The sequence below is a fragment of the Mus caroli genome, unplaced genomic scaffold (assembly GCF_978045245.1).
Source record: "Mus caroli unplaced genomic scaffold, Mus_caroli_1 scaffold_3, whole genome shotgun sequence".
In the NCBI taxonomy this organism is placed as follows: Eukaryota; Metazoa; Chordata; class Mammalia; order Rodentia; family Muridae; genus Mus; species Mus caroli.
In genome coordinates, this window is record NW_028227258.1 from 72711873 (window position 1) to 72733664 (window position 21792).

General features: G+C 48.3%; 2 protein-coding genes across 2 annotated transcripts; one reads left to right on the forward strand and one right to left on the reverse strand.

The window, feature by feature from the left end:
- The first annotated feature begins 832 nt into the window (after positions 1-832).
- Positions 833-3308, forward strand: Slc50a1 (solute carrier family 50 member 1). Its single transcript, XM_021158473.2, has 6 exons — positions 833-987; positions 1235-1312; positions 1424-1547; positions 2333-2494; positions 2755-2874; positions 2951-3308. Exons 1-6 carry the CDS (start codon positions 908-910, stop codon positions 3050-3052), a joined length of 666 nt encoding a protein of 221 aa, XP_021014132.1. The 5' UTR covers positions 833-907; the 3' UTR covers positions 3053-3308.
- Positions 3309-4463: 1155 nt separating this feature from the next.
- On the reverse strand, positions 4464-20440 carry Dpm3 (dolichyl-phosphate mannosyltransferase subunit 3, regulatory). Its single transcript, XM_021158868.2, has 4 exons — positions 20334-20440; positions 14391-14443; positions 4939-5165; positions 4464-4814 (listed from the first exon to the last, which is right to left on the reverse strand). The coding sequence occupies exon 4, from the start codon at positions 4807-4809 to the stop codon at positions 4531-4533; it is 279 nt and encodes a 92-aa protein (XP_021014527.1). The 5' UTR covers positions 4810-4814; positions 4939-5165; positions 14391-14443; positions 20334-20440; the 3' UTR covers positions 4464-4530.
- Positions 20441-21792: the final 1352 nt, after the last annotated feature.

Consider the following 21792-nt stretch of genomic DNA (forward strand, 5'->3'; position numbering starts at 1 on the left):
AATAAATGGCTAGGATCAGGAAAAAAAATACATGACAAAACTTAGTTTTATTTTTTTATTTTATCTCTTTCTAAAAAAAAATACATGCTTCTTACCAGGCTAAAGGAGGAGTGTTTACTCCTGAGGGTTCTGCACAACTCCCTGCAAGAGTGGGCTATAGATTCCTCTCCACACCCACTCTTTGTTCTTCCTGTCCAACCTCACCAGCCTCGAGCGCTGGGCTTTGGCACACCATGCAGGTACTCATGCTGTCTGGGTGAGTCAGGGAGCTGGATGCCAGCTGAAGCATGTGCGCTGCCCCACCAGCAGAGCCGCGTGGGAGGCTGGGAGGGAAAGTTCCCAGCAGCAAGTTTGTTGGAACAGGGGGCCAGGGTAGGCATGTCCTTGGATAGGGCAGGTCGTGTAAGAGAGGACATCTGAAAGAGGATGGCAATTCCTGCTATTGGGGGACAGACTGGAAAGAGGTTTCAATAACCTCCAGGAAAACCCTCCCAAAGCTGGGTAACCAATGGACTGGGGGCTCCTTGAAGACCTGAGAGACTAAATTTGAGGTTTGTGGTCCAGCACACAAGAGCATACAAGAACACAGAAGTTGAGACTAGTGGTCTAGATGATGCAAGGGGTGCGCAGTGTGAGGAGGGGCCGGGCCGGGCCGGGGACAAATGCAGGGGCACTACTAAAACCACTAAACGCAATCTGAATGGCACGATCAGGACCCAGGCCCGCACATTACAGCAAACCACCCGGCCAGCACGCGGCGCTGGTTTGGCTGGGTCCCCAGTTCCGGTGAAGTTCGGGCGAGGGCGGGTTCCGGCGCGGTTCCACGGGGAGGGGCGGAGCTTCGCCTTCCGCAGCTCCTCTGAGCTGCTGGAACTCCGCGCTGGGCTAGGGAACCGGCTCCGGTGGGATGGAGGCGGGCGGCGTGGCAGACTCTTTCCTTTCCAGTGCCTGCGTGCTCTTCACCCTGGGCATGTTCTCCACTGGCCTGTGAGAGTGCGGATGGACTGGGCTGGGGCAGGAAGTCAAGAAATGAAAGCGGGCAAGAGACGTGGCTGCAATTTCTGGCTGCTTTTGGAACCCAGAATAATAGTGGAATAGGATTGGATGATCTGGGGTCCAAGGCGAGGCTGCCTCTTGGCCTGAGGGGGGGAGATCTGCTTGTCGTTCAGGATGACTAGCAAACACCGAGGAATCTTTTACCCACTCCTAACAATTTCCTTTGGATCCCTTCCAGCTCGGACCTCAGGCATATGCAGAGGACACGGAGCGTGGACAACATCCAGTTTCTGCCTTTTCTCACCACGGATGTCAAGTGAGAGTGTTGTTGGCTGTGATGGGAAAGGCTGCGGGAGGTGCAAGAGATCCCTGGGGACCCGCTGCAACCCCAGCAGCCCCTTGGACCCTAATCCTCCTTCCCTCACAGCAACCTGAGCTGGCTGAGTTATGGAGTCTTGAAGGGAGACGGGACCCTTATCATCGTCAATACCGTGGGGGCCGTGCTTCAGACTCTTTATATCCTGGCATATCTGCATTACAGTCCCCAGAAGGTAGAGGCCCTCCCTTGGACTCACCTCCACCCCACAGCTGGCCATGTTGGCAGAGCATACAGTTCTATTTCCTGGAAGCTTAGTGGGACGGCATTAATTCCCTTTCCTAGAAGGCCCTTGTGGTTCTCCTTGCCCATGAAGTCAACCCTTCAAAATGCACACAGAGCCACCCACCCTCCCCTTGTTCGAAATGCTGGTGGCTTACCCAGCCCCAGCCCCGTGGTGTCAGGATATCCTGTGCTCCCCCAACAGGCTCGGGGGAGAGGGCTATACTGTCTGGTAGTTCCTTTAGGGTTAGGACCAGGGCCAATGGCTAAGAATGGCCATTAGCTCTGCTTCCCCACTCAGTCATGCTAACATTTATTGGTCTCTTATTGTACATGTATGTGAAGCTCACATTAAAAGGGGAGGGAGATAAAAAAGATGGTTCTCCCCTTCCCTGGGGACCTCCAGTGTTGTGTGGCTGAGACTTCTCTCAAATAACTGAGTGGTGAGAGGCTGACATGAAGGCCGGGATAAAAGTTGATTTCCGCCGGGCGTGGTGGCGCACGCCTTTAATCCCAGCACTCGGGAGGCAGAGGCAGGCGGATTTCTGAGTTCGAGGCCAGCCTGGTCTACAAAGTGAGTGCCAGGACAGCCAGGGCTACACAGAGAAACCCTGTCTCGAAAAAAAAAAAAAAAGTTGATTTCCCCATTAGAGCATGGCGGAAGACAGGAGGAGGCAATTCCAGCAGAGAGATGAGTGTTCTGGGTATAGATGCATGTAAGACGCCTCTCCCCTGCAGCATGGTGTGCTCCTGCAGACGGCAACCCTGCTGGCTGTCCTTCTCCTGGGTTATGGCTACTTTTGGCTTCTGGTGCCGGACCTTGAGGCCCGGCTTCAGCAGCTAGGCCTCTTCTGTAGCGTCTTTACCATCAGCATGTACCTCTCCCCACTGGCTGACTTGGTGAGTAGGGGTGGCCAAGAGGTAGGGGAGAAGCGGAGAAGGGCTAGGCTCCCTGAACCAGGGACTGGCTAATACTGGGGCGGGGGGCGGGGCCCAGCTCTTGGAAGAAATCAAGGTAGCAGAGGTAGGTGAGTGGGATGCAGGAAAGGGCTGAATGAAAGACACACAACAGGGATTGTGGTCTTTTTTCCGTGAGGACATTCTCTGGGAGGACTCAGGAATGGTTCTATGAACCTGAACCAGGCACATTTTTGCCGTAGGCCAAGATCATTCAGACTAAATCAACCCAGCGCCTCTCCTTCTCGCTGACCATTGCCACGCTCTTTTGCTCCGCCTCTTGGTCCATTTATGGGTTTCGCCTCCGAGACCCATACATCGCGGTAAGCAAACTCTAGATAGGGACGTTGGGTCTACAAAGCAGAGAGTCTGGTCTTTCTAGCAGCTTTTTGATTGCAGGTGCCCAACCTTCCAGGAATTCTCACCAGCTTAATCCGCCTCGGGCTTTTCTGCAAGTACCCTCCTGAGCAAGACAGGAAGTACCGCCTCCTGCAGACCTGACCCCAGGCACCCGAGTGCCAAGTCGATACCAAACAGAGCTCCTGTTTCTGCTGGTCCTTGTGACCAGTTCCATAGCTGCAATGGGTTGTGAGAAAAAGATGGCTTTGAAACTAAAGGGACCAAAGATCTTTCCTTAGAGCAGATAGGACCTGTGGGATGAAATCACATTTTTACAGGAGATCATCTTTTCTCATTTCGGAGGCTGAGGTGGTATTAGTTGAATGTGCCTTAAAATAAATTGTACCCCACCCCTGCCTGCAGAGTGATGTGTTCTTCACCATTCCCAACCTGCCTGACTTGACAGATGGAGGGCCTAGTGCCTGGAGGCCTGTAGGATTGGCTCAGAAAAGGGATTTGAAAGAACTAGAAGTTAGGATTGGAGAGATGGCTCAGTGGTTAAGAGCACTGACTGCTCTTCCCAAGGTCCTGAGTTCAGTTCCCAGCAACCACATGATGGCTCACAACCATCTGTAATGGGATCTGATGCCTTCTTCTGGTGTGTCTGAAGATAGCTACAGTGTACTCACACACATAGAATAAATAAATATTTTTTGTTTTTTTTTTTTTTTGTTTTTCGAGACAGGGTTTCTCCGTGTGGCCCTAGCTATCCTGGAACTCACTCTGTAGACCTGGCAATAAATCTTTAAAAAACAAAAAACAACTAGAAGTTAGAAAGATCCAGGAAGACCTTTTAAAAAGAAAAGGAACCTGGCAGTGGTGGTGCACGCCTTTAATCCCAACACTTGGGAGGCAGAGGCAGGCAGATTTCTGAGTTCGAGGCCAGCCTGATCTACTGAGTTCCAGGACAGTCAGGACTGCATGGAGAAACCCTGTCTCAAAAACAAACTAACAAAACAAAACCAACTTGAAAGCTGTGAAGAATGGAAGGAAGTTAGGGACCCATGTTTCCTGCACAGCCTTGTATGGGAAGCCTGTAATTGCAGCACTTCCGAGGTTGAAGCTGAAGCAGGAGGACCACAGGTTGAGGGCAGCCTGGGTAGCACAGCAGGTTGGTTGTAGGCCAGGTTGAACTACTTATTAAAACCATATACATAAGTAAACAAACCTGTTTTGGGGATATAGTTCAGTTGTGGACTTCCAAGTTTGAAGCCCAGCATGACATAAACTAGTCATGGTGGGTTTAGCCTGTAATTAGACGTTAGAATCGAAATAATCCCCAGCCAAATGGCTGGGGTCAAGGCCATTCTAGGGTACATGGCATCCTATTTCAAACAGAAAAAGAAAATCTTGAGAAGGGAACAGAATACCATCAAAATGCAAAGCTAAGTAAGGCCTGATAAGGTGATTCTCCTGCCCACTCACTTCTTGACCTCTAGTATATAGAATCCCCATCCCACACCCCACCCCACCCCACCCCATCCCTATCCTCCATACTCAAAACTACATAAGATTAGAAAATAAAACTGCATTTTAATTCGGAATGAGGAAAGATGTCCAGACTGGAATGGGTTTAGGTGTCAGAAGCGCAGTCCCCTGCGTGCTAAATCAGCTCGGGCCTCCACGATCTGGCTCTGCAGCTCTCGGGCAGCGTCCTCGCAGTCATGAAATGTAGCTACGCGATAGCCCACCGTGCCCAGGGCATAGCAGCCAGCGGACACCAACAGGTAGGCAGGCAGTGGCCACAGGACCTCTCGGCAGGAGAAAGGCAACTCCAAGCCCAGTGCTCCCATGGTCAGGGCAGCCCAGGCAGAGCCCAGGAGAGCCAGTCCCCAAAGCCACTGTGTTAACTTCGTCATGTTGGCTGCAGAGAGAAAAATCAAAGCTATAAGGGTTCTTTCTACCGATCCCCGCTCTGCATCTGACATTTATTCCCAGTCGCCGCCACCCATTTCCATCTTTCCACTCTGCCCGCCACCTAAGCGTACCTCCGTGTGTCGCGCTGACAAGGCCCGCATCAGCATCCGGAAGTCCCTTTCTACTACCGCCCTTTTTCCGGGCTGCCTTCTGGGAACTGTAGTTCTTAGGACAATTTCGGCCGCGCTCAGATCCAGGTTGGTTATACACCGCTCTTCGAAAATCTGAGTTCAGAAGAGTTTTTGCCCTGTTTTGTTCTGGAGACCCACATCGATACCGGCTGGAACTTGTGGACAATCTGAGGATACGCCGAATCGCTGCGTTAAGATGGGAGTGTTAAGTCGCCCCCCTTAAATAAACTAGGTTCTCCAGGGCAGAAAGCCCACTCATTCAATTATTCAAGCATTCTTCCAACACACCCATCAATCAGCAAAGATGAACAGACTGCCTCACACCTGCTAGGCAAGTTCTCAACCACTGAGCCCTTTTTATTTTGAAACAGGATTTTACAGAGTACCCAGAATAAACTTGAACTCCAATCTGAGATCCTGTCTTGAAGAAATAGGCTGGTCATGTCAAATTGAACCGCAAATCACAGGCCCATATACCCGTGATTCCAAGGCAATTCAACAGAAGAAGAAAGAAGACCGTGACCATTACAGGATATGATAAAGGGTTGCTTGCAAGGGGATGGAGAGGTGGCTCAGCAGTTAAGAGCACTGGCTGCTCTACCAGAGGACCCTAGTTCAATTCTCAGCACCCACATGGCAGCTCACAGCTGTCTGTAACTCCAGTTCCAGGGAATCTGACACCCTCACACAGACATACATGCAGGTGAAACATCAATATGCAGAAAATACAAATAAATTATTATTTTTAATTTTTTTTAAAAAGAGGTTGGTTACCTTTAGAGATAACAGTTTAAATAAAACAAGGGGGTTTTCTTTAGCTTGATTTTTGGGTTATTTGGGTTTTAATATTTATGTGTGCGTAGATGTGGCTATCTGAGCGTATACTGGGTACATTTAGGTGCCTGCAGAAGCCAGAAGAGGATATCATATCCCCTGAAGCTGGAGTTACAGGCAGTTGTGAGCTGTCTGACACTGGAGCTAGGAACCAAACTCAGGTCCACTGGAAGAGCAGCAAGCACACTTAACAGCTGAGCTGTTTCCAGCCTGGTGTTAGCTTTGTTTTGAGACAGGGTCTAATGTAATATATTCCAGGCTGGCCTAGAGCATGGGATGTAGCTGAGGATGGCCCTGAACCCTTGTTACTCCTGCCTCTGCTTTCCCCGGGCTAGAATTAAATGTGTGTGTTAGCAAACCTTCCCTCAAGCAACTCTGTCGTCGGGAAAACGAGTCAATGAGGAGTGAGAAAGTCCTGGCGACATCCACGTGACCCCAAGGCTCAGGAGGCAGGGCTGCTCCAAGTTCAAGGCCAACATGAGCTACATAAAGAAGGCCCTGATTTAAAGGGAAAAAAAATCTGGTCTGAGTGGATTGAGGGTCCACTTGGAAATCACAAAGTGGAGATAGAAGTAGACTGTAACTCCAAGACCTCACACAGACCCATGTGTAGGCAAAACACCAGTGCACATAAAATAAAAATTAACAAATGTTCAAAGACCCATTGTTCAAAGCTTTGTAGCTGGATTGGAAATTTAGTTTACTTTGGTATGTCAGAAAGGAATCCAGAGGGGCTGGAGAAATGGCTCAGCAGTTAAGAGCGCTGGCAGCTCTTCCAGAGGATCCTCTGAGCTCCATTCCCAGCACCCACATGATGCCCTTAACCTTCTGTAACTCCAGTTTCAGGGCGTCTGACGACACCTTATGACTTCCCGAGGCACCAGACACATGCTCAGACATACATGCAGGCAAAACACCCATCCATGTAAAATAAAAGAGAAACAAACCAAAACCCTTATTTTCTCAAAGCCTTCAATGTTAACCAACAATTATTATTTATAAAACAAAAACAAAAAACATGTTACTGAGATGACAGACAAGAGTGAAATGTGCCGTTTTCTTTTTTTGTTCCCTTTCTTTCCTTTCCCTGAGACAGGGTTTCTCTGTGTAGCCCTGGCTATCCTGGACCTCTTGTTCTATAGCCTAGGCTGGCCTGAAACTCACAGAGATCCTCCTGCCTCTGCCTCCTGCTAGGTTCAAAGGTGTGCTCCACCACATGCTGGCCTCAATTAAAAAGTCATTTATTAATTTTTATTTTACATGCATCGGTGTTCTGCCCGCATGAAAGTTTGTGTGAGGGTGTCAGAGCTTGGAGTTACAGACAAGGGTGAACTCAGTCAGCTCTCCAGCCCTTCAGAATTTTTAATCATAATTTAAATTTGTTTTGAGAGTATAATTATGCTACTTTCCCTCCTCCATTTCCTTCCTCCAACCCCTCCCTTGCTCTCTCTCAATGTATGGCCTCATTTTATTTTTTTAGATTTATATTCTCCGTGTATCAACGGTATGCCTCTATGTATGAATTTATCACACATGTGCCTGCTACCCAAGGAGGTTAAAAGAGGCTGTCAGATCCCCTTGGACTGGAGTTACTGATGGTTATAAGCAAAGTGGCAGTGACTGAACCTGGCTCTGCTACAAGAACTGTACTTGATCATCTTTTGTTGTTGTTGTGATTTTTTTTCAAAACAGAGTTTCTCTATATATCCCTAGCTGTCCTGGGACTTAGTCCATATACCAAGCTAGTCTTGAACTCAGAGATCAGTGTTCCTCTGCCTCTGAGTGCTGGGATGAAAGGCATATGACATCACATGATCTTAACATCTATATAGAGAGAGAGCTGAGGCCTCATGAGTTTTCCTCCTTCCAGGTTAGCATGTCTATTAGGTCTCTAAGTGTGGTGGTTTAGCCAGTCGTGTTGATGAGGCTTCATGCAAGTAGCTTCTACATTTCTAGAAGATGAAATCTCACAGCTGATTCACTGGTCCTCTGGCGTTCTCTCTCTCTCTCTCTCACTCATGATTTATTTATTTTTCATTTACTTGCATTGGTGTTTTGCCTGCATGTATGTCTGTGTGAGGGAGTCAAATCACTTGGGACTGGAGTTTCAGACAGTTGTTAGCTGCTATGTGGGTGCTGGAATTGAACCCCTAACCTTTCATTAGAAGAACAGCCAGTGCTCTAAACCACTGAGCCATCTCTCCAACCCCTCAAACATCTCTCTTCCTTTTTTTTTTTTTTTTTTTTAAGTTTTCTCTCTAGCCTTGCTTTGTGGCCTGTACCAGGCTGGCCTGATGCTCAGGCTCCTGGGATCGCATTCAACTGAACTCTTCACATTCTTCCTGAGCTCATTTTCACACCAATAGCAATGTAAAAATTAAATATTAAATTAGCTAAAACTGCCGGGCAGTGGTGTTGCATGCCTTTAATCCAGGCACTCGGGAGGCAGAGGCAGGTGGATTTCTGAGTTCAAGGCGAGCCTGGTCTACAAAGTGAGTTCCAGGACAGCCAGGGCTATACAGAGAAAACCTATCTTGAAAAACCAAAAAAAAAAAAAAAAAAAAAAATTTAGCTAAAACTTAGAATACATTTAAGTCAAGGAGGTAAAGTAAGACTGTGTGTTAGGAAAATGAGAATCAGTGACAATTAAATCTTCCTTCTATGGCGAGTCTACTAGGAGGCCGTGCCAGTGGGCACAAAGGTCATCACCTAAATAAATAAATAAATAAATAAATAAATGAATGAAATCAGAAGGAAGGAAGGAAAGAAAAACAATCTTATATTATTTAGAAATAGAGATGAAAATCTTAGGAGCAAGCAGCAGCTTTGGGATGAGAGACAGGAGTTCAGCAGGGGAGGACAGGAGGGGGAGGGAGAGCTAGTTTTCATTAGATACTTGTAAAACTGACCCACTTCCATAACTATGTAAGTAAGTTCCTTTGTTAAAGACAGTTCCTTAAAGAAGAATGCCTGCCCGCGGTGACGACCTCCCTATGAGAACATGCCCCTCACAAAGGTTCTCCCCCATCCCTCTCCAGAAATACAAGCCGAAAGGAAAGGCCCTGTAGTATGCCCTGGATATGAAATGCCCAGGATGCTTCTAATCCCCACGGTCTTGTCCACACCCAAATGCTATCTTGCATGTTGGCTGCTCCAGAGTCTCAGCCTACAGCAGGAAAAGCAAGGCTGACAGAAGGGTGGGGCCTCAGGCCTACTCAGGAAGGAGGCAAACACAGGCCTGGCTAGACTCCTGCTACAAAACAGAGCAGAATTGGAGGCTACTGCAGCATGTTGTGACCATTAAACGGTGTCCCACAGGCCAAGATACACGCAGGCTGCCCAGTGAATAGTTATCTTTCTGCCAATGATCATTATTAAATTCTTTTTTATTTTTGAAGGGCTGAAGCTGGGAGGTAGAAAAAGATGCAGAGCACCAAGGTTCTGCTTATTTTCTTCAAGAAAAGGAAGGGCCGAAGGGACGGGAGAGATGCTCAGTGGTTAACAGCATTGGTTAAGCCCAGGGTTCCCGACACCTACAGCAGCTCACAGTCATCTGTAACCCCAGCTGCAGAGGACCCAATGTTCTTTTCTGGTCTCTGCAGGCTGGTGGTGGCCAGGCGTGCCTACAAAATGCTCAAAACTGTTTTATACCCTGGGACAAGGGACTGGGATACATATTTTGCACATCAAAGCAGAATTGACCTCCAGGTTCTCCCAACATCCTTCAGTCCCTACCTAGCATACCCTGTCTTCCAACCCAGGAGCTGGGCTGCCCTTCCCCAAGAGGCTCTTCCCTATATAATGCAGACATCTTGGTCTCCTCTCTCCCCCCTCCCTAACCCTCCCCTTCTTTTCTTCTCTCTCTGATTGCACCCTTTCTCTCCCTCCACTCCAACCTCCCCACGGTAACTTGCCTGGCCTCAGTCTTTGGGGCCAGTGAACTCACCTGAGAGCAGTTTTCCAATAAACCTGCATTTAATATAATCTAATCTGGCTTGAATTGACTCACTTCACTGGCTGAGAAATAACCTATCAATAACAATAAAATAAAAATAAATCTTTGGGCTGGAGAGATGGCTCAGTGGTTAAGAGCAATGAATGCTCTTCCGAAGGTTCTGAGTTCAAGTCCCAGCAACCATATGGTGGCTTATAACCATCTGTAATGAGATCTGACGCCCTCTTCTGGTGTGTCTGAAGACAGCTATAGTGTACTTACATATAATAATAAATAAATCTTTAAAAAAAAATAAATCTTTAAGAAGGGAGAAGAGGGCTGGAGAGATGGCTCAGCAGTTAAGAGCACTGACTGCTCTTCCAGAGGTCCTGAGTTCAATTCCCAGCAACCACATGGTGGCTCACAACCATCTGTAATGGGACCTGATGCCCTTTTCTGGTGTGTCTGAAGACAGTGACAGTGTCCTCAACATACATGAAATATATACATCTTTTTTTAAAAAAGGGGGGGGGAGAAGAAATTAAATGAGCAGTATCCTAATTCATCACATATTAGAGGTGGGATCTCAAGGAATATGGATTGTTGGGAGAACCTCTGGAGGGCCAGATGTGGCTGAGTGCAGAGGAAGGGCCGAGGGTTCAGTCCTCAGCACCAAACACAGAAAACAGAAAAATCTGCAACTAGTTTGCTGTTTAAAAAAGAAAAGTTAGATTTCAACCTCATACCTTATACCAAAATAGCTCGTCTGCAGGCTGGCGAGACAGCTCAGCAGTTAGAGCACGAGCTGCTCTGGCAGAGGACCTCAGTTCCCTTCTATTCCCAGGCCTGGAGGCTCACAACCTCCTGTAACTCCAGTTCCAGGAGATTCCATACCTCCCTCTGGCCTCAGAGCACTGTACATATGTGACACAGACAGACATGCAAGTAAAAATAAAACCTTAAAAAAATTACCTAGTGAAGAGACTGCAGACAACCGAGCATGGCGGGCAGGGCTCTGTCAGACCTGCTCTTCTCCCCCATCCCCTCTGCCTTACTGAAAACTATTAGATTACGTTCCTAAAGCCAGCCACCAAGACCCATTCCCTTATTCGGCCACTTCCTCCCCCTGAGGCTGACCACCAAGGTCCAGCTATCAAAGTACTGAAATCCAGCAAGCAAAAGCCCCCTTTGGCTCATCCATTCCACCTGTCCAATCAAAATTAAACATCTTAATGCGGGTGTGTGTGTGTGCGCATCTTTAATCCCAGAGGCAGATGGATCTCTGTGGGCTCGAGGCCAGCCTGGTCTACAGTAGAGTGAGTTCCAGGACAGCCAGGGGTGTTACGCAGAGAAACCCAGTCTCTGGAAAAACCAAACAAAAAAAATTAAAACACTTCATCCTAACACAGTGGGGGTTCCCCCTTTTGCCTTTATAAACCGCCATTTGCCCATGGGCCCTGTCTGTCTCCTCTCTATTCAGAGGCAGTCCTTTGTCCTCTGGGACAAATATTACCCCCTCCACTTGCTGCCTTCCCCTTCTCCTTCCTCCTCTATCTCTAATCTTTGCCTCTTATTTCCCGCACCCTTTGTCCCTCTGGGGCAGATAAGTCACCTTGGTGCTGAGAACTTTGTTTTGGGGTGCCCTGACCCAGTAGGAGGCCCCTTTCACCTAGCGCACTTTTAAGTAAATATGGGACCCAGATGTGATGACCTGGGCTTGTAATCTCGGCTTTTGGAAAGGTGAAGCAAGAGGCCTGTCGTGTATAGTCCCAAGCAACCAGGAGGCAGAGGAAGGCAGGTCTCTGTAAATTCAAGGCTAGCCTGGTCTACATATCAAGTTCTAGAACGCCTGGGCTACACAGAAAAACCCTGACTGGAAAGACAGAGGAGGAGGAGGAGAAGGAGGGGGGGGACCGCAACTGCAATAACAACAGCTATATGGAGGCTGGAGAATTGGCTCAGCAGTTAAGAGCACATATTGCCAGCGGACCTGGATTCAATTCCCAACACTTACATGGTGGCTCAGAACCATCATTAACTCCAGTTCCAGGGGATTTGCCCACGGTACACAGTCTTATGTGCAGTCAAAACACCTATCCACATAGTAAAGATAGTATCTGCTAAACACTTCCCAAGAACCCACACTGCCTTCACCGACCTTTCACTGATCAGAACTGTCTCAGAGAAATTCCTTCTGCTTGTGGTTGCTGGCAATTTTCTACCTTTCTAGCTTAGGTTTCAGAAGGAAACACATTCTAATCCTGAGGGCTCCTTGTCCTAGTCACTGAAGAGTGAGGAAGGTTTACTGTTAACCAGAACGCAGAGAAGCAAGGCTGGACTGCTGAGGCGGAGAAGACTTCAGGGATGCCCAGGAACCTGACTCCACTCTGGCAAGATGAGTAAGAGCTGTCTAGGTCGAGAGGCAGCGTGCAGAGGCAGCTTGCAAAGCTGAGGAACAGCTTGAACAAAGGCTTGAAGGTGTGACAGTTCATGCTGAGTAATTCTTGTGGCTGTCTCCAGAACTACGAATGCTTCACAGGGTGGAAATGGCAGGAGAGGCTGGGAAAACTGGTCAGGACCAGGTGATTGGGGACCCCTGTAAAACTATTGTGTTGTATTAGGGAGCTGGAGAGATGGCTCAGTGGCTAAGAGATACATACTGCTCTTTTGAAGGACCTGAGTCCAGCTCCCAGCACTTACATCAGCTAGCTCACCATTGCTTATAACTCTAACCCACAGGATCTATAACCCTCTTCTGATCTTCACAGACAGCAGTGTACATATCATGAATTAATTTTTAAAAATCTATTTTTTCCTGGTTTTTGGAGATGAGATCTCTCCATGTACTCCTGGCTGTCTTGGAGCTCTCTGTGTAGACCAGGTTGGCCTCAAACTCATGGAGATCTGCCTGCCTTTGCCTTGGAGTGCTTAGATTAAAGGCATGTGCCTCCACACCCGGTTTAATAAAGAAACAATTATTGTAAAGCACTCCTGGCAGCAGGCAAGAGCACTTAGGACCTGAGTTTAGTCCCCGGCACCTCCACAGAGTTCACAACCATCTATAACTGCAGGGGATCTGGTGGCCTCTTTTGTTCTCTGCAGGCACTAGGCACACACCTCGTGCACATACATTCCAGCAAGCAAAGCACAGACATAAAAGCAAATAAGTCAAAAAGGTATCGGTACAGGGGTGTACAGCTCAGTAGTAAAGAGCTTGCTTAGCATGCACAAATCCTAGGGTCAGCCACCAGCAGCTTGAGGAGATGTGTTTATGGTGAAGGTAAGGGTTTGGTCAGGGGTTCATCTACATACAGGTACCCACGGATGATTACTGAGTCCTTCAGGAGGGCTCCAGGTAGTCAGACTCTGTCCATCCCTGCCCTCGAGGTGAGGTCCCCACAGTTTCCTGGGGGTTACAACAGTCATACATATAATCAACAAAACACATACTGGGAAAATTACAGACAGGCTTTACTGGGTAATGACAAATCAAAGATGTCGTCCTGATTAGGGAAAGGGTTCAGGCGAATCAGGGTTCTCAGAGAAGTCGCCCTAAAGCATCCAGACAGGAAACCATGGCAGCCTTAGGGAGGACGGACCCAGAAATAGACCTGAGCAGTTGGCAGAACCATGGGGCTCATCTGAGTTTAGTGTTTTCAAACTGCCTCAAGGCAGAAGCTGGGTTTCCCCCGAAGAGCCCAGCGTGCCGTGGTATGCGACTGGTGGCTGTCCTGACTGTCCTGTCATAAACACCAGTGGGGTCTTTGCAAATGCCCACTGCCATCACAGAGACAATCGGCAGGAGGCAATAAGGGAATGAGGTTCGACACAACGTAGCACGGTGCTGGTTCAAACTTCGAAGGTCTGACACCCAGGCAGTTTATTTTAGACTAAACATGTCTAAATGTACAGTTTTGGGAAAAAGTTTCCTGGTAACAATTATCTCAATCCCGTGTGCACAATGAGGCTTCAGGCGTGACTACACTGAAATACTTTTGCAAAGTACATATGACGTCTTCCATAAAGATGGGTTTGACAGCTTAAGGGCCTAGGGGAGAATCTCCTGTGGTCTCTGTCATACATAGAGCACAGAAGTCACCAAGCTATTAAGCACGTGTAACATCTCCCCTAAGGATGGGTTCTGTTGACTAAGAAACAAAACTGAATATAAAGGTCTAGGGAGGGAGAGTCTGGGGGTTTGGTTGTACCATGGCCCTGCAGACTGCATAGATCACCAGGCTACAAACTACATCCACTCCCAGCCTTCTGTGTGGAAAACAGGTAGAGCTCTCCTACACTGAGACAGTGCTTCGTGTTTGACATTCCTGGGTTCCCTATTGTTTATCTGTAGGCACAAGAACCTCCTGCCACCTAAAACACCTGTTAGTTAAGGAAGTACAATGTTGTCCTAGTCTCAGAGACTCAGGGAGCTGCAGCCATAGGCTAGCCTGAGCTTGAGTCTGACCAGCCTAGACAACACAGCACAGTGAGACTCTCCTGTAAGAAATGAGCAGCTCTGAGCAGAGTGTAGATCAGTGGTGGAGTATTTGCCTAGTATCCACAGGTTCTGGGTTTGAAGCTTCACTTCTGCAAAAAAAGAAAAAATTAGTCAATTAGGACTTACCTACTAAGCCGATCTATTAAGCAGACAAATCCCTTCCTTTCAATAAGGTGATACTGTAAGACAGAGACAAGAAGCAAACAAATATTTATTATATCAGGTAGAGAGAAACATCCATCATAGAGAAGGCTGAGGCTAAGGGATGGTCACATGCTTGCAACCATCCTGGGCTAGGTCGCAAGCATCATGCCAGCTGGTACAATATAGCAGGATTGTACCCCAGGAAAGCTGAAAAAGGGCTGGGGAGGTAGCTCATCATGTCAAGGGGCTTGCCCTGAGTTTTATCCCTCGGACCCACAGTTAGTCCTCTACTCTACAGTGCAGAAGGAGAGCGCTGACTCCTACAGTTAATCCTCTACTCTCCACAGGCATACCGGACAGAGCACACACAAATAAATACGTGTAATACAAGACAATATTCAAGGGGCTGGAGAGAGTGCTCAGCAGTTAAGAGCACTGACTGCTCTTCCAGAGGTCCTGAGTTCAATTCCCAGAACCACATGGTGGCTCACAACCATCTGTAACGGGATCAGATGCCCACTTCTGGTGTGCCTGAAGACAATGGCTGTGTACTCATATACATTAAAAAAAAAAAAAATGGCCGGGCGTGGTGGCGCACGCCTTTAATCCCAGCACTCGGGAGGCAGAGGCAGGCGGATTTCTGAGTTCGAGGCCAGCCTGGTCTACAGAGTGAGTTCCAGGACAGCCAGGGCTATACAGAGAAACCCTGTCTCGAAAAACCAAAAAAAAAAAAAAAAAAAAAAAAATGTTGAAGCTGGAGGCCGGAGCCCATGGGAACAGCAACTGTGAGTGTTGACAATGTGCTGCCTGCCAGTCCCAAGATTGTGTAGTGTCGCGCAGTCAGGCTAGCCTTTCCTTCCTTTTGTGAAAACAGCGCATGAGTCAGGGTTCTCCCACGAATCAGAGCCAGTGGCAGAGAGAAGGGGCCTGGTAGACTGACTTTTAAAGAATTGGCTCAGCAGTCATGGAATCAGCCAAGTCCAGAGTCTGACGGGTGGTTCAGCAGGCCAAGGCCCAGGAAAGTTCCAGTATTTCAGCTCAAGTCCAGAGGCTGTGTTCCCGTTCAGCTCCCTCCCACTAAGGGACAGCCATGTCTTGTTCTAACTATCTGACCTTCAGCTGTTCAGATGATGCTGATCCACGACAGAAACAGCATCTGCTTTACTCAAAATCTACCAATCTGCTGGGCAGTGGTGGCGCACACCTTTGATCCCAACACTTGGGAGGCAGAGGCAGGCGGATTTCTGAGTTCGAGGCCAGCCTGGTCTACAGAGTAAGTTCTAGGACAGCCAGGGCTACACAGAGAAACCCTGTCTCAAAAAACAAAAAATACAAAAAACAAACAAACAAACAAACAAACAAAATCTACCAATCTATTTTTTTTTTCAAGCTGGGGTTGAATCCTGGATTTCTTGTGTGCTAGGTAAGTGACCTCCACTGGCCTCCTTCACTTTTTCCTTTTTCTATTTGTGTGTGTGTGTGTGTGTGTGTGTGTGTGTGTGTCTGTGTGTCTGTGTGTGTGTGTGTCTGTGTGTGTAGATAGTGATGTCAAGAATTGTACTTGATAGGCTCACAACCAAAAATGTAAGAGTTCGGTTCCCAGCACCCACAGCTGTCTCTCCAGCCACCTTTTTTGGCTTATACCACACCACACACACACACACACACACACACACACACCCCACTCCGAGTGAGCACGCAAAATTAAAAAGTAATAGTTAAAAAAAGAAAAAAAAAGAAAAACTAAATTAAAAAAATACAAAATAAAAACAATTGTACTTGGGGCTGTAGAGATGGCTCAGCAGTTAAGAGCACCAACTGCTCTTCCAGAGGTCCTGAGTTCAATTCCCAGCAACCACATGGTGGTTCACAACAATCTGTAATGGGGTCTGATGCCCTCTTCTGGTGTGTGAAGAGAGCTACAGTGTACTCAAATATATAAAATAAATAAAGGGGCTGGTGAGACGGCTCAGTGGGTAAGAGCACCCGACTGCTCTTCTGAAGGTCAGGAGTTCAAATCCCAGCAACCACATGGTGGCTCACAACCATCCGTAACAAGATCTGACTCCTTCTTCTGGAGTGTCTGAAGACAGCTACAGTGTACTTACATATAATAAATAAATAAATCTTTTTAAAAAAATAAATAAATAAAATCTTTAAAAAAGAGAGAGAGAGGGAGAGAGAGAGAGAATCATACTTAATCGCTCTTCCACCATATTCCTTGAGGCAGCATCACTCATGCAAACCTGGAGCTCACTCACTCACTCTACGGGGCTAGTCTTGCCTGCCACCCAGCTTGTTCTAGGAACCTCCTGTCTCCACCCACTAAGCCTGAAATCACAGATAGGCTACCACACCCATCTGGCAGTCTATATGGAACCTGAGGATCTGAACCCAGTTTTTAACTGAGTACAAGCGCTTCAGCCACTAAGCCATCTCTCCAGCACCCTGCCCCGCCCCCTTTAAGATAAATTAATCTCATCTAAAACTCAGTGTTAAAGTACTCATCTACCATGGTGAGACCTTAGTACCTGCCCCGCCCCAAAAGGTGTCATCATCATATAAGATACTCCTCAGCCCAGCCTGGTAGTGCACACCATAATCCCAGCACTCAAGAGGCAGAGGCAGGTGAATTTCTGAGTTCAAGGCCAGCCTGGTCTACAGAGCAAGTTCCAGGACAGCCAGGCACGCACAGAGAAACCCTGTCTTGAAAAAACAAAAACAAAAACAAAAAAAAAGACAAAATAAAAAGGAAAGAAAAGAATAAAAACAAACGTTTCTTAAATATAAGACTTCCGGGTCTGGAGAGATGGCTCAGCGGTTAAAAGCACTGGCTGCTCTTCCAAAGGTTCTGAGTTCAATTCCCAGCAACCACATGGTGGCTCACAACCATCTGTAATGGGATCTGATGCCCTCTTCTGGTGTTTCTGAAGACAGTTACAGTGTACTCATATACATAAAATAAATAAATCTTAAAAAAAAAAAGACTTCCCACAGGATTTAGATTTAATTCAAACCTTTATCCCTATAATCTAGGGTAGCTATTATTCAATTCATTTTACAGACAAGGTGTCTAAAGTGTGGAGAAACCACTCACTCTGTCCCTGTCACTCAATCTGCCCCGTCACTCAAATTTGCTCCTGTCACTCAATCTGCCTCTGTCACTCACCTGCTCAGTGTCAGAGTTCAAACTACACCTCTGAACTGTCTAATTCAAGGTGCTTCTCTTGGAGCTAGGATGTAGCTCTTGTGCTACTGTGCAGGAAGCCCTGGATCTACACCTGGTTCCAAATAATGTTAGGCCTGGTGGCTCAGACCTGCAATCCCAATACTGGAAAGGTGAAGGTAAGAGGACCAGAAACTGGTCATCTTTAGCAACACAAGGAATTCGAGGCTAGCCTGGAATACATGAGACTTTGATTCAAAAAGCAACCAGGGCTGGAAAAAACGGCACAACTCCGGTTGAGAGCACTTGTTGCTCTTACAGAGGACCTGGGCTATGTTCCCAGTGCCCGTAGGAGAGTTCACAACCATCTGTAATTCCAGTTCTAGAGGATTCAGTGTCTTCTTACAACCTCTGCAGGCACCAGGCACACAGACGGTGTACATAAATATACAGAGGCAAACACTTGAGCACATTAAATTAAGCAGCAATAACAAACTTAAGAAGCGTCTCTTTCAACCGGGCATGGTGGCGCACGCCTTTAATCCCAGCACTTGGGAGGCAGAGGCAGGCGGATTTCTAAGTTGGAGGCCAACCTGGTCTACAAAGTGAGTTCCAGGACAGCCAGGGCTACGGAGAAACCCTGTCTCGAAACATCCCCCCTCCCCGCCCCCACAAAAAAAAAAAAAAGAAGTGTCTCTTTCCCACTGTCTCACAGTGCCTACAAACCTAAAGTTGGCCTGGAGCACAGTCTAGAGACAGGGCTGGAAAGGGTGGGTCCCTGCACCTTGCGCTTACTAGCCTCACCCCTAGTCTCCCCACACAGGTGGATGCACACACCCAAGCCCCAGAAATCCTTTCAAAGTGCTTGAGGGCAGAGCTCAGGGCAGTTTACCTAGACACAGAGAATACAGCCCTTCTCTGCTGAGCCTGGGTCAGTGTCTTTGCTCTCCAGTTCCCCTAAGCTCACAGTGAAGCCTCTGCCTCTTGCCCTGGAGGCCCCCTCTGCTTTTCTTTCCAGGCTTTCTCAAGGTGTGAGACATTCTCTGGGAACCTTGAGGTTCCCTCCTCACAGTGAGGAAACCCATTTGGCTTAGGCTTTATTGCTTCGGGGGTGGGGTGGGGTGGTGGTGGTGGTGGTGATGGCTCTAATTAAAGTTTCTGGTGTTGTCCCCCAGTGTAGCTGGAGTCAGATCCTCTAGGAAAACAGAAGGAATTGTCCATAAAAAAAGAATGAGCTTTTACTTTTGAGTTTTCAAATATACATAACACAGAATAGCCCAGCAAATCCGGTGTGCCCGTTGCCACAGACCTTGAAGGGACATAATAGAACCTTAGTTTATCATGGGGATTTCTGAGTCCTATAGAGACTGTGTGGCTAGCACACTTGCCACACCATGCTAACTAACTGTTCATGTTGGGCTGGGGGAGATGGGTCAGTGGAGAAAGGGCCGGGTGAGGAGAGGAGTTCATATCCCAAAAATCCAGGTGGCCATGGCAACCTCCTGTAGTCCCAGCACCCAGGAGGCAGAGACAAGGGCGTCCCAGGACACGCTGGCTACCTTGACTAACTGGAGTCTGTGAACTCCAGATTCAGTGACGCTACCTCAATAAATAAGGAGAGGCTGGGGAAGACACTAGACTTTAACTTTGAACTCCAACTTTGCATGCCTACGTGTGCCTATCCACCCATCCGTGTGCTTGTGAATATGCATACATGTGAGGACACCACATACACTCTACATGTACAAGAAAAATAATTTGTTAAGTAGACGCATGCCTGTTTTTTTCTGACTGTCGCTGGAACCTCTATAGATTTAGGGACCTGGATCTCTCTCCAGTTGGCAAAGGATCTGAATCCCAGGAAGGAGCTGCTGAGACCTGTGGGGCCCAGGATTCCCACCTGGCACAGGCCTGAAGAGTGCGGAAGAGCCTAGCTGGGTGTGGCTGCCCCTTGGAGCCTAAGGGAAAGCTTTGAAGTCTTCACTCCCAGTAGCTGACCTAAAGCTGTTTGCTATAGGTATTTGAGAACGCCTAACTCTATAGCCAGTTAGGGGCTTCTCCCTGTGCCTCTGTAGGAACTCAACCAAGCAGCATCTATGGTACAGCTTGTATCTGCACATCTGGCTCTCAGCCCTAGAAAGGGTGGACTGAGGAACCAGATCCTGGCTCTGGCCCTTGAGCCCCCAGGAACTTCCATTTCCCTGGAAGGGAAGCCAAGAAATGTACCTAAAGGGGACAATTAAGTGCCCCGGCTGTCTGCCTTAGGGCTCTGGCCATTGTTTGCTTAGGAGGTAGCACTATTTGTAACCTGTCAAGGACTGTAGACTCCAGCAGTCCCCCAAAGAAGGCAGGGCTGCCAACTTCCCATTCTACCAAGGTTCCCACAGAGCCCACCACCCAGTGACTTCACAATGGATTTCAGTGTATCCTTCTCACAGAACCCTTTCCTTTGTGCCTCTGTCTCTCAGCTTCTCTGTCTCTATGGGTCTCTGCCTCTCTCTTGTTTCCCAACATCCTTCCCCAGGCCCTGGGGAGCAGAGCTGTGGAGGCAGGGGGCAGTGGGAACAGGACAGTGTCCGGTTCTCACCAAGGACAATAAGGGCCGGAAAGGGCTGGAGCCAAGGGCTGGCGCAGACCAGCCCTCCCGCCTGCCCTGGGCGCCCCCAGGTCCCGCCCTGTCCCATTGGTATGCCCTAAATGCCAGGCACTTTTCATGCTTGTGCCTGTCCCGGGGAGGGAGGCCAATCTAGCCCACTTGCCTCAGTCTCAGTGTCCCATTGCCTTCTTGAAGGGTGGTATCACCTTTGACTCCAAGGAGCATGTCAGGTCAGGGGCCAGAAGCCTCGGGCCAGACTACAGCGACTCCGCCCACGTATTATTTACTTCTGTTTCCGGAGTTGGGGGCGGGTGCCTGTGGGTGTCGCTGCCACGTGTGAGTGAACAGGAGGAAACATCTGCCTCCCTCTGTCCTCCGGGGAGTGGGGGTGGGGAGATGCCCTGCTCTCCCATAGGTCTTCTGCCACCCGGCTGGAGCAGAGTCCCAGGAACCCCAAATTCCTTTGTCTCTTTCACCTTCAGGTCTTGGAAGGCACCATATCCTCGGGTCCCTTTACCTAATGATGGTGATTAGAGACTGTGATATCTCTGTCAGGGTTAATTGGCAGGTCAGGTGTGTATAGCCTACAACTAGACACCACAGATAGGCTGAGTGTAAAGCTGCTATTGGCGCCGACCTGCCTTGTGAATCCACCCATTCCTGAGGGATGGGTCACTATCCCGAGGCACATACTGCCCCTGGTCCTACACAGTAGGTGACAGCAGATGCATCGATTCCTTAGCACTGCTGGGTCACCTCTGATCTTCCCCTCACATTCCTAAACCTTAGAAGTGGTATTTGTTAACTGCCTGACTCCACCCAAGCCTTCTGAAAGCCTCTGACCCTCAGGAGGCCATATCCCAGGGCTATGTGTCCTACCCAGTGCTCCTACTCCAGGCAAGGAGAAAATCAAGGTCTGACTGTACCACCTAGAACCTTCCCATAGACCCAGGACCTGTTTTGGACACCCTCCTTCAGAGGGCTCTACACGCCACACTTCAACCTCAAGTAGATGAGCTTTCAACTGCCACGCTCAGAAAGACTGATCTCTACTGAAAATTCTGCCCAATTCCTAGCCCAGGAACAGGAAGTGATGCTTCTAGCCTTCCAGTACGGTGCCTGGCCTCTTGAGTTCCCTAGATTGGCTTCCAAAGAATTAGAGCACCGCCTAGTCCTTTAGGACCAATATGCAGGGAGAGGTCGGCCTGAGTATCCAGGATAGATGGGCTCACAGCGCCCTCTGTCGGCACTTTATGCAAAGTGTGCAGTTCCTCCTCCTGGGCCAGGTAAAGAGTGATTGACTGGGCAGTGTGACCTCTTAATAATCCTTCACCAGACCTCCTTAAACACTTGGCTTCATCTTTACTGAGCCTTATTCCCTAACCTTTAGGTGCCTCTAAATGTGCAGGATTTTGTCCTAGAAGGGTTGAAGGATAAGTTTTTTCATTCAACCAACCTACTTCCCACTCTCAGGCACTACTGAGTATACAAAAGTGACCAAAATGGGTGGTTCCTAAAGTTTGGAGCATCCACTGGGAGAGGGGAGGGGGGACTTTGGTGCTCTAAAGGACAAGCACTGTGGACAGAGAGCTGCTTCTCATGACAGCACAGAGCAGGATCTG